Here is a 13389-nt window from a genome sequence, read left to right on the forward strand (position 1 = left end):
GTTCTGCCATAGTCTTTTGTGACGGCTGCAATGAAATTAAGTTGCCTTTGTTTGAAGTTTGTGTATGTGTGTTTGTGTATTTTAAGGATTTTTCACGTATTTTAGTTCTTTCCTTTTAAAAAATAGAAAATTGTGCAGTGTGTCTTTAATACAAGCAGTCCTTGACTTATGACCACAATTGAGACCACAATGTAAGAGAGAGCTGTTAAGTGAGTTTTGCCCCTTTGTATGATCTTTCTTGACAGAGTTGTTACAATTGTTTAGTTAGTAACACAATTCTTAAGTGAATCTGGCTTCTCCATTGACTTTGCTTGTCAATTTACAATAAGTTATTGGCATAAGCATGTATAGCTTTTTCATTTTTTAAATGTAATAGAGTTAGTCTAAAATTTATAATATTTAGTCTTGGTTTCCACATCATACAAACAAACACTTAGTGCTGTCAACAATTAAAATTCTACTTTCAAAGAAACAGGATCAGATTGGTCATAGAGTAACATTACACATGTACATTAAACATATTGAAATGGCTTGGAAGATTTACTAAAAAGGAAGGTTATAAAACATAATCAAGTGATTTTATGAAAGTACCATTACAGATTCAATTCATGCTTTAGTACAAGAAAAAAGTTTTAGTAAATATAGGATTTGGGGAGGAAAACATTCCCTTAAGAACAGCTGTTGGAAGTACATTAAAACCTGATAAAGTTAGAGGTCCTCTAAAGGTGGTGATATTTATTTTATTTAGATATCCTGATCATTCACAGTTACTAATGAAATAAAAACAAAGAACAATACAAAATATGAACAACAAAGTCAAAAGGACAAAGATGACAAAGAAAACAAACCTGGAATAGAAAAGAACTAGCATCAGTCAGAAATAAGAAAAAAAAATTGAATGAAAAATTATCTAGTGAACAATCATGTTGTCAGACCCCAATTTAAGTGTTTTTAACTAGCTTTAAATCATTTTTATTTTCAGTCTTTACTGTTACAATGCAAAATACCATATATGGCCATTGTGATCATTATTGAGGCCTTCAAAAATAGTTATATTACAAGAACGTTTTAACTATACAAACAATTGCAATTATAAAATGGTGACAGTATGGTATACTTAGTAGTTGAAGTGTTAGAATAGAATGTGGGAGACTGAGATTCAATCCATCTTTTGCTCAGGAAGGTTACTCGGTTGACTTTGAACTAGACACTATCTGTCAACTCAAATTACCAAGAGAGTTGATGTCATTGGAGGGGGGAGGGTGCTTTATACCCTCCTCTTGAGCTCTGCAAAAAAATATAAGACCCAAGAAATAAATACTTCCATTGTTTTGAGTTTTCCTTCCGTCATTCTCCTATGAAAGTCATTGCTGTAAGGATATGTATAGGAAGTCTTTGACTTATAAAAGTTTGTTTAGTAACTATTTGAAGTTATAGCAGCACTGAAACAAATGAATTATGATTATTTTTCACACTTATGAATGTTACAGCATTGCCAAGGTCATATGATCAGACACTTGCCTGTTGACTCATATTTATGACAGTTCAGTGTCCTGGGATCGTGGGACCATCTTTTGTGACTTTCTGACAAGCAAAATCAATGGGGAAGCCCGATTCACTTAACAAGTCTTCGGAGAGGGGCGGCATACAAATCTAATACATTATTATTAATTATTATTATTACCAGCTTAACAATGGTAATGATTCACTTAACAACTCTGTCAAGAAAAATCATAAAACAGTGCAAAACTCACTTAACATCTGTCTTGCTTAACAAAAAAAAATAGGCTCAGTTGTGCTGTAAGTTGAGGACTACCTGTAGTTCTGGTCAGATTCTTAGCCTGATGAAATTGCCAACTGGAGAGCTATCCTATGCAACATAAGCAAGATGCAAAGTATCCAAAGTCTTTCTGAAAAACTTCTTTTCTGTTAGCCCTACTTAAAAGGAAGCACATTGATGATTGTGTTTTTTGATCAAATTCACTGCTGAACCAGAAAATATGACAAATTGAGTTCCGTTACAAAATTCCACAATACTGTAATTAGTCAAGATCATTAATGGCTCTTTGAGAAGCACCCATATGTTGCCATCCAGATTATAATAGGCAAGTTCCCTGCTGCCTCAGATTTGCTGGAGCTCCTATTATATTGTTTCTTGACTGCTATATGTTCCTTGTCATCTATCAACATCATTTGGAATTGGCCGAAAGTAACAGCTATAGAAAGCAAAGGGAGACTATACAATGTACCATTATAGTGGGGAGTAAATTAAACAAAGAGATGGCACCATACACTAAGCTCACAAACATAAAGAACCAATAAAGATATTTTTTTATATTCAGTTTTGAATTATCCAGATTTAACAGAGAAGTATAACATATAGTTATGTTGCATATGCATATAAATATGTGTGAATATATTTTATATTGTGTATCAATCAGAACTGGATTCAGAGAAAATTAACAGTAGCTTGTCTCCAAGCACATTGTAGTACCATGATGGCGAACCTATCGCACATGTGCCAGAGGTGGCACAAAGCCCTCTCTGCTGGCACGTGCACTGTCATCCCAGGCCAGGTGGCGTTTCTTTTGTGACCTCCTGTTTCCCTGCAACAGAAGCTCATGAAAGAAGATGATCTTACCTTTTGCCGAACTGCCGGTGTGGGGATGCCCTGCTTCCCGCCAGCCAACTGGTCTTTGGGTCTCTGCTGCGCATGTGTGCATGTCTGTGCATGTTCATATGAATTCGTGCATTCACACAAGCACCTTTATGTTTGGGCATGTAAAAGGTTCACCACGACTGTTGTAAAATTTAGGTAAAAGTAATGGTAATATTTGTAGTTTTATGGTGCAGCGATGAATGCTATTAGCTAATAAAAACATGTCTGAATTCCAAATTCTGCTTAATTTCAAAGATGATATTTGTAAGGGCATGAACTATAATTCCTACATTTAAAACAGGCCAAAAATATTACTCATAACTAAAGTATGATCCCAGGCTTCTTTATTGTATTAATACAATTCAATACATTTTCTCCACACAATCCTTTTTATTGATCTAAAACATGAAGTTATCAAAAAAAAAACCCCAAAGAAAAGTACATTGCTAGTTTAACAGTGAATACAAATCACTGCCAATTTCACAGTACATTTTAAACGCAAAATTCCATTTTATACACCTAAATATGTTGGTTTGCCTCACAGTTTACTTTGTCTTTATTCTACTAATTACATTTGTAACAATGCAAGTGTGTAAGAAATCGGTGTATTTTTTCTGTTTCCTGAACACAGAGTCAAAGCAGATTCCGTAATATATTTCTCCTTCTGACATGGATTTTTAGAAGAAAAGCTAAATACAGTTTTGAGAAGAGGGCCAAATAATTTCCTGAATGTGTCTGCCACTGACAAATTAATAATAATAATAATAATAATAATAATAATAATAATAATAATAATAATAATAATACATCACGCAGTCCTAGCTGCTTGGGAAGCACCCGACTGGTGATGAAATATGAAATCCAGCATAGTGATCTCGTTTGCTGTGTTGTATTGAATAATAATAATAATAATAATAATAATAATAATAATAATAATAATAATATAATTTGTTGTGTTTGTTCATTTGCTGTGTGTTACTGTTATGATGATGATGATGATGATGATGATGATGATGATGATGATAACAACAACAGGATTTTACATTGCCTTTGGTTAATTTTTTTCCAGCATTAAATTTTGCAATGCCTTTAGGAGGTTCAGAAGCCAACCTATAATAAACAGCTCTCACCTTCAAAATCATAAAACAGGCTTTCAGTTCTTTGAACGTTCGATCTAATTGCCTTACTACATCAAAGGAAATATCTGAGGACAGAGAAAAATCACAGAGGGGGGGAGGGGGTAAAGGGCATTTCTACCTCCAAAGGTTATGTGCTGGTGGCTTGGTGGAGCCCTGTAAAGTTATGGCCTAAAAACTGCTGTTTGCGATTAAGTTGATGGGCAAGAATCTACCTAACCCTTTCTCCCTGCTGCTGACACAGAGTCTTTGTTCACATTTAGATTTCTCAAACTGTTGCCGGGGTCACGTGGAGGTCAGACACCATGATGATGTATAGGAGAACATGTCTGGGAATTTCTCTCATACTTAAAACACATACCAGGGGGAAAAAAGAGAGAGCACCCAGCTAAAATTGTCTGATGAGACCCAGATGATGACAGTGTCGCTGTTCTTTAAAAAAAAAAAAAATTATTCCTTATTTTTCCCTGGTCTAGACTCTGCAAGCACGCCCGTGCACATATACACCATTTCATTCGTGCTTATTCTGACAGCATTTATGCTCCTTCAAAATAAGGATGCTCTGTCTTGTTTTGACACGTCGTTTTCTTTCCCAGCTGGGGATGGGCTGGTAAATCAAGAGAAGGGGGAGGAAATCTGCTCATCTCTGAGCATATTCGGCATGGAATTGCCATAGGTTGTGTTAGACCATGAGTTTTCACTAGCTGGGCAATGTGCACATTGTGCACACATCTCTCTTTATCTATTTGCATTAACCTCGCCGAGTCTAGTCGCAATCATAAGCATACAGCAATCGCAGACTGTGCCCTCCCATCACCCTTAATAAACACAGCATTGTTTCCAGCTGTGACTAGGAACCTTACAGTGTTTGATTAGTTATACCACAGAGAGAGGGGGGGGGAAGAAATAAGCATGCTAATACCGAAGGAATTATTTATTCCACTCATTGCTGATTATTATTACATCTACATTTTTAAGGCAGATGGGTTTTTTTTCCCGTTTCTCATTGTTTCTGGTTCTTGGGAAATATTCCCCCCCCCCCCAAAAAAAAAGCTACTGACATGTAGCTTGCAGCATAGCCTATTCAAGAAACTAATGCAAAATATCCCACTATATCTATTTCTTTCTTTCCATTTATATCGCCTATAGTAGCTTGATAGTGACTTCAATTGTTTTCTTGTAGATTCAGCTCCACTGCAAGTAAAACACTAAGTAGCAATTTTTCTGTGCTCAGCTGCTCCACATGACAGAGGATATTTCATTCTGCTGTCAGAATGTTATTAATAAAACATGGGGGGGTGGAAGGGGCCACAATTTCTCCTTTCAATCACTTTAGCATTTACAATGAAAATTTTATGTACTGTGTAATTTTCGGTTAATGCTTGACACTTAAAATGTTGGTAGCTGCATTTTGTATGGAATCTGAAGGGTTAATTGTATCATATTCCCCAAGCAAAAAAAAAAGAGCTCTCCTTATCAAAAGTGAATAGAGGCGTGTATGCAAATGTGTGTCTGTGACCCTTTGCCTTTCCAGTGTTAATTTATATGGTCATTAAAGACTTTATGAAATTGAGCAGACTGGTGTTTTGAATCCCATTTGATCACCTTCTCCCATCCTGCACTGAAATCTTTCTTTCTTTCTTTCTTTCTTTCTTTCTTTCTTTCTTTCTTTCTTTCTTTCTTTCTTTCTTTCTTTCTTTCTTTTTTCCTTTCTGGTATTGTGATGAAAACAGCATGCTATGCTGTAGGGAGTTGCAAGTCTGGTTATCTGGCATTACTCAGATTGCTAAAATTCATTAAAATGTGACATCAGCACAGTCACAGACAAATGATCACAAGATGAAAAGGAACAGTAGGCCTTTCACGGATTAGTGCTACATGGCCTTAGCCTAGAAGTTAACTGCATAAAAAGATTAATCCACTAGTAGCAACATAGCTAAGATTTACTGAATAATTAAATTGGGTTGAGTTACTGTGAAGATTTTCATGTAATCTAGCTGGTGTGAGCATGTAAGTGAGGTGTAAGTAAGGTCACTTTTTAAAAAGGCAATAGGCCAAGTTGTTTCATTTACCCCAACTGGTCCCTCCAGAAGAAGAAATCCGAGATTTCATATTGTATTTACAGACTGACATTAGCAAAATGTATCAATTCTAATCGGAATTATTTTTTTGAGAGGTTTCTCAAATATGTTGCTATATATAACTTATTATGTTGAATATGTTACTTTAGTAATTCGGATAGTAATATACTATTTGTAGATGATAAGATCTGCTTGTTCTGTAGCTCTAGTTATCACTGTATATGTTTAAGAAAATATGATTCCCGGGCTGCACCATAACAACCCAGATTATTAATAATTGATAGCTGATGTCTTTTTAAGTGTCCTTCTTTCAATTTCTGACAATGTCTCATTAAATGTAATCCTGATCTTATTAAAGATCATATTTACACCTCGTGTTGAATGGTCCCTAAGCTAGCTTTTTTGACATTTTTTTAATGTTCATTCGCAGAAGAACAAATTGAAGATGCAGAAGGGTCTACTAAAAGCTCATCAATGGCTGTTGCTGATGATAAAGACACATGTGAGAAAGAGAGAAATAAAAACGAAGGCAGAAAAGCTAGTAAAGACTCTGGTAAGATGCTAGATTTTTTTTTCCCCACTCATTTAAAAATCTGTATTAAATAGTTATGTTTGTTTGTTTGCTTGCTTAATTTAAAACTGTCTGGACATTCCTGGTATTATCTATTGTATGTGTATTTTGCATGTGACTTATCAGTAGCCTGACATTGACCTATTTTTAATCATAACCATCTGACAGGATAGATGTGGATAAGCTGAAGAATATTATAGAACAACTAGTGAGATTATTTTTTAATCAAATCAGTTTGTGTGCTTGTAATTTTTTTAAGCACCTTTCATTAATCTTAGCTGTACTTGTATTCCTCTGATGGCATATTAATTTTTCATAAGATTCCACACTACTTGAGGAATTTCCCCTGCATTCATGTTTCATCTCTTTGCAAAGCCCTAAGACAATGGGAATGCTCCCCCCACCCACCCCACCATCAGCTTTCTGTTTCTTGATATATGATCACTTAGATTCAGGAATCTTCCCTCTACGTGGCCATTTATCTGGTATTTACAGGGGTGGGGGGAACAGAAAATCTATGAAAAGGTTTACAGATGATTTGGCCAAGAAGGAGGAAATATCATTGAAAACAGATTATGAGCTGGGAAATATTGATCTTTAAGAATATACAAAGCTTTGTAATGAAAGCTACTGTCTTTGAAAACAGAACTCCCATGTCATGACATTTACTTGTGCACAAACAAACCCAAGGCCAGCATCTGGCATGGATACACAAAGCTTTTTCTGTATTTGATTTGGCAAAATGTGACTCCATCCATGCTTTTTATTTATGAGATGGAAATCTATGGTCACAATGAATATTACATTGGCTACTTTTGCTGCACGCTATTCCTAGTTATATTATGCTGGATTCACTGAAGCAGAAGAGGTGCTGAAGCAGGTTGAAAGCTATTAGTTTCAGGTGCTCATATATCTTTTCTTTGAATCCAAATGACAACGGCAGATAAAAGAGCTTGTATTCGCCATAAAGACATTCAGTTTAATCAGGAATTATTATTTTACATGCAAATTTATTTTCATCTAAATGAATCATTACTTAGAGATACTGCTAAATTGTTGTTTACTTTGTAAGCAGTAGAAGTATGAAAACACCATTTTTTTTCTTTATGCAAAATTCAGTAATATTTAAGAAATAAAAATTTGGTTCACAGATATCTGTCCATTGTGTTTCACTACTCAGAAATATCCGTAGCATTAATATTATTTAGTTTTTAAAATCAAGAACCTGAAGAACTGTTCATAACAGAGCATGTCTGTAGGGATTATTTAAAATATACATGCCCTTTACTTGGAAGGTAAATCTAAAAGCTTTATTGAAAGACATGCTGCTTTTCCTTGCTTCTGGGGTCATTGTAGAAGTGTAATGGAAAAAGAGAAATTTTATTTTTGAAACATCTGGCTTCTTTGCGTTGTGCTCTGTTAAGTAAGCTTTACTTTTCTGATATGTTTTATGTCTAAAATATTTGCTATAAATTATCTAAGTTCTTTGATTAAGTTTATTTTTAATAGGGCAATAGGCAGAAGTGGTGAACTTCAGAAACAAAGATGGCAAGTACCACAAACAATAAATCAAGTTTAATTAGCCTCACCTATGCTCCAATTGTCCTGTGGTGCAATGGAACACCTTTAGATGCTAAAGGCAGATGCTTTTGTAAGAAGCTTGAAAAAAATCAGTTCACATTTCAGATTCTCAAACTGACCTTTTGAATCCTACAATAGAATTCTCTAAATTAATTCTGCATATAAAGTATTCATTCAGTGAGGTTAATTCTCAACACAGCTGACAACTATGTTTAATGACTGCATAACTGCTTATGTATAATTGAATGTTAATTTGGATTTTCTTCTCCTGAATTAAGTATTGGCAAAGAAGTCCCAGAAAACCAACAAGTTAATCATAGCCTTAACAAGCTAGATAAAAAAGTCCTCTCACCCCTTTTTAGCATATAATGCATTAGAAAAGAAGGGATTAACATGTTTGGTGCTCAAGCATTTATACAAATTGTTGTTCTGTATTGCCTTCCTTATCTCAGATGGAGGCTTTGAAAGACTTGGCAATAAGAAAAGTATGTTTACTGAATATTGATTTAGAAGACAAGAGCCTTCTAATGCCTCGTTTATATTGTCATTTAATTCTAGTGCCACTTTAGATTAATTATAATCCAAATTACAACTCAACACAGTGTAGTAATTAATATGGAATTTATCCAGATTAATACATTTGCATAGTAAATGTAATAAATTTCTGAGATGGCTGGAGGGAACACTATTTAACAAGGTGGTAAATGTAAGGAATAATGGAAATTAAACATTTATTGTGCAATAAAATTATTCTTTAGTTAAATTCTAATTAGAAGGAATCTTATATTGACTTCTACAATTTTAAAGTATTATAGCTTATTTTAATTACAGTAATTGATATCAGAAGGTCTAGTCATTATTAGGTTCTTTAGTTTATAAATACAAATGTTTATAGGATATTGTCATGCTTTATTTCACATGTTTATATATTTGATTGATATTCCCTCTTGTAAACTTAACTAACATAATTTATTTATGTTAACACATTCATAATCTTTGTTATTTTAGAATTAAAGAGTTATAAAATTGATGATTATATGAATTACACAGTTCTGGTTTATGTAAGAATAATTTACTATTCCATTATTATAAGGCAGACCTGCATATTTTTATTTAGAAATCCAGAAAGAATCACTTAAAGTATTAGTAAATGTGCTATGCATACACAGTCATTGGATTATAGCTGATGGGGACTGCTTGCTAATGAGACAAATTTATTTTTCCAGAAGAGATATGAGGGTAAAAAAGAAAACAAAAAGTAAAATAAATAAAGAATGACTTTTGACTTCTTTGGTAGATATATGAATAAGGAAAATGCATTATACTTTTACTGTAGGGTTAACATTTATCTACATTACTTCTATAAACAGGTAAAGATAAGGTTCTCCTTGCCCATATTATGATTGTTGTTGTTGTTATTGTTATTATTATTATTACTATTACTATTATTATTTGGATTTATATGCCGCCCTTCTCTGAGGACTCGGAGCGGCTTACAACATATAAAAGTGAAAACAATACAATACAATACAGTGGCCTAAATTCAATTAATTTAAAACTAAATAATCTAATTTAATCCACTCAGACAACAACCATACATATGTACTAGTCTTGTATAATTCTAATCATCAAATTCCAAAATCAACAGTTCATTTCTTTCAGTTTCTCCTCAAAAATCCAAGATGGTTTTCATTTAGAAATTAAATAGGCCAGTCTTTTCTTTAATCAAACTGACAATTTTGCCATCTCTACCAATTCTATCATCTTCATCATCATGGCTTCTTTGTGGACATTTATCAGTGCATATAAAAGTCTCACTGCTGTTATCATATACCAACCAAAGCAAAGTTTTGTTAGATATTGCCATTTGTTTGTCCATTAATGAAAAGAAAAATCTCTGATTTCAACTGTTTATTCGCTTTTCAAATCTTCTGAATTAGAAGACATACTTGATGTCAGTATTTTCTAGCTTTCTTGCCTGCCTACCAAAGATGAAAATATGTACCCTCTGTTTGATTGTATTTTCAACAAATGTTTGAAATTTCCTTGTACATTTTTGACAGTTTACCTGGCTAGTTTATAAAACTTCTTTTTTAAAATTAAAATTCATTGTAAATTTCAACGATTTCTTCCACTTATTTTCTCATTGGTGTAACTATATATCATAACACTACTTTTGCCCATAGCATCTTTAATTTGTTCATCCTCTACATTCAATAAAAGTTGATACATCTTAGTAATAAAATTTTCATTTATTAAATGATTTTAATATATGCTCACCTTTGTACACAACTTTACATAGCAATAAACAATAGCTCGTAAACCTATATATTACAGCACTCTGAACATCAGCACATTGCTCCCGACAAATTCAGTTTTACTGCCTTCAAATTCATAATTTTTAAATCAGACTTAAATCTTAAATCAATAATATGTAGAACTTTCCAAATCCAGATTTTCTCATTTTTAACTTAAATTCTCCTTGAGAAAAAATTCAACAGAGCAGCATCAATTAATCATTTTTTAAATTCATTTCCATTCTAAAATAATAATAATTGATTAGACTGATAACCATAAAGAGATTTTAATATAATTCTTTATTTATTAAAGAATATTTAAATTTTAAATTGTCGATGTGGAATGTCTAACAAATGATTTTTAAAACGTACATTAACCTTGACTTTATCATACCACAAATAGCCATGCTAATAAAATCTTAAATCATATCCTTCCAAGTTGAATAACACCTCTTTCTTAAAGCCATCCATTATTTCATTCATATGGAGTGACAAGCTGAAAAATATAATTTTAAATCAGGTAGTTCTAGCCCCCTCTTTGTTTTAGCATGCAACAGTGAAAATTATTCATAAGTAAAGGTAATTCATAAGACATTTGTAAGTGAGATAATGCAGATTTTATTTACAGTATTTGTTTGCATCCTACATTTATGTAATTATTAGAAATAACTCAAAGCAGCAAACATTTCCACGTTTGTGTCATACCCAACAAATGCCATATAAATGGTCTTCTATGAGTAATTTTTACAGTCTCTATTTCCTATGTTTCACTTTCCTCGAACTTTAATTGCTTCCACTTGGCTTCTCCTGCCAGAGGGAGTGACCACTGTTCTGTCATATGGAAATATCACTCTGCATTTTCAGAGATTTCTGACCTTCTAAAGTGGTTGGAAACATACTAGAAATAATCTCCTTTGAAGGCTCAGGAATCCTAATGGAATCCGACTGTCTCAAAGGAAATTTCCAGCTGCCATGTCCAGCAGTTCTGGCTCAGGCTATAAATACAATTTAACCCAAGCACCCTTTTTTCTATAGGCATTGCCTGACCATCTTCTTGTTTTTTGAAGAACTGGTTGCAATGAAACACACACGACAATGGATGAAATTCACATGGCATAAAATCTGAAGAGAAGCTGATCAAAATATAGACTATTTTGAGAGGATTAATCTATGTACTGTAATGGCAAAGCAAATTTATATCTGCAGTCTCAATTGGTAGAATTCTTTTGAATATTGGCTAACATGATGTGGTAATAGTACAGTATATATAACTATCCTATCCCCTATCCCCAAGATAAGGCATCCCCTGATAATAAGCCGAATCAGGCTTTTGAGTGCATGGCAACAAAGCCAAGTGCTTATTTCAGGGTGGTTTTTTTTTAAAAAAAAAAACTTATTTTCAGGGGAACACAGTGTCTATAACTATATATAACTGTAACTGTATGTATTTTATGTGTGTGTGTGTGTGTGTGTTTGTATGTGTGTATTTTTTTTTCATGGGTTTAGGCATGTAGGTCTTGGTGTATTTGGGTCATTTCCTATGTAAGATTGATAGAATTGTGGTGATGTTTCGTTGAAATATCCCCAAGATTCTATCAATCTTACACGGGAAAAGATCCAAATATGCTAAGACCTATATGTATGTATGTATGTATGTATGTATGTATGTATGTATGTATGTATGTATATGTTACACATATAGGTTACAGAGAGAGAGAGAGAAACACACAGACACAGTGTGTGTGTGTGTGTGTGTATATATATATATATGCGCGCGCGCACACACATACACACACACACACACACACATATATATATATATACACACAAATACATACATATAAACACACATTCTGAAAATAAAATTGGTTCTGAAATTTTTAAAGCAGCATCAGAAATGCTTCATCATTTGTATGGATCTCACAACCTGCTTACCAGGAAGTGGACATATTGTTTGAAAAATTCAGTCATCCATTGGCACATTAAAACAGGGTTCTACATCTTGATTTTGGGGATAGTTATTGCCTTTCAGAAGAAAGGTGTGGTGCTTGCACTATGAAGGAAATGTTTTATTTAATTAATTAATTAATTAATTAATTAATTCGACTTCTATGCCCCCCAATCCCGAAGAACTCAGGGATGTAGGCCATCCCTCCTTAAAAAATAAATATAGATGAGTGATTCGAAAAGCTATCACTTAGTATCAGAAATGGTTTATACTTTTTAGTATGTGCAGTTCTCAGCTCTTGAATCCTGAATAAATCTTATTTATATAATATCCAATTACTTTTGAGGCTTCATGCTAGAAAAGATTCTGACATGGTTGTATGTATGCATTTATTTATTTATATGCTGACCTCTCCGGCTTTTTCGTTGCCCTGTGGTTTCCCCACAGCTTCACCCAGGCCGTCTCTTGCTTTTTATTTCTCAACGCCTCCTTTTGAACTGTGGTGAACTGCGGGGCGAAGAGAAAGCCAAGGAGGGAGAGAAGTGTAGGGGTGGGGAAGGCACCGTCGTCTGGGTCTTAAAAGAGGCATAGTTTGTCTGCATTCCGAGAAGGAGTAGCCCCTCAGGGCTTCCCCCCTGCCAAACTGCCTGCCGGTCCTTGTGCCTCGTTGCTACAAGCCTAAAGAGGGAAGAGCAGATGTCAATTTTGCATTGTTCCTTCCTTGTTTGGATGGCGCCCAGGGAGGGGGAGGGACTGGGGGTCTTCCCCTCCCCTCTCTTATCTCCATCTTCCTTTTGATTCTCTCCCTGGCCTCCTTTTCCTTCTCCAGATTCCTCGGCCTCTTGGCGGCCTCTCCGGCCTCCCCTCCTGCCTCCTACCCGCCGCCCCAACTCTTTCTCCACCCTCCCGTGGGATCTGTCTCAGAGCCCCTTCAGGAAGCTTGGACGGAGGGCAATGGGGGAGAGCTGGGGGTGCCTGGAAGGGCTGTGGGCATCGAAGGCAGCGCTGGGCTTCTCCCTTCCTGGGCGACCTCGGGAGTCCATCTGCAGAGGCTGCGGGCACCCAGGAGAGCTGGGCAGGGAAGAGTGGCAGGCGGGTGGCCTGGAGGGGCTGGAG

At 34.8% G+C, this 13389-nt stretch overlaps 1 protein-coding gene across 4 annotated transcripts in view; it reads left to right on the forward strand.

The window, feature by feature from the left end:
- ZFHX4 (zinc finger homeobox 4) overlaps positions 1–13389 on the forward strand; it is a 208434-nt gene that overhangs the window by 162052 nt on the left and 32993 nt on the right. For all 4 annotated transcript variants that reach the window (XM_070747958.1, XM_070747961.1, XM_070747959.1 and 1 more), the window contains exon 5: positions 6307–6429. In XM_070747958.1, coding sequence (XP_070604059.1) covers positions 6307–6429 — 123 coding nt within the window. The remainder of the gene's footprint in view (positions 1–6306; positions 6430–13389) is intronic.

Source organism: Erythrolamprus reginae, chromosome 3 (assembly GCF_031021105.1).
Source record: "Erythrolamprus reginae isolate rEryReg1 chromosome 3, rEryReg1.hap1, whole genome shotgun sequence".
Classification (NCBI taxonomy): Eukaryota; Metazoa; Chordata; class Lepidosauria; order Squamata; family Dipsadidae; genus Erythrolamprus; species Erythrolamprus reginae.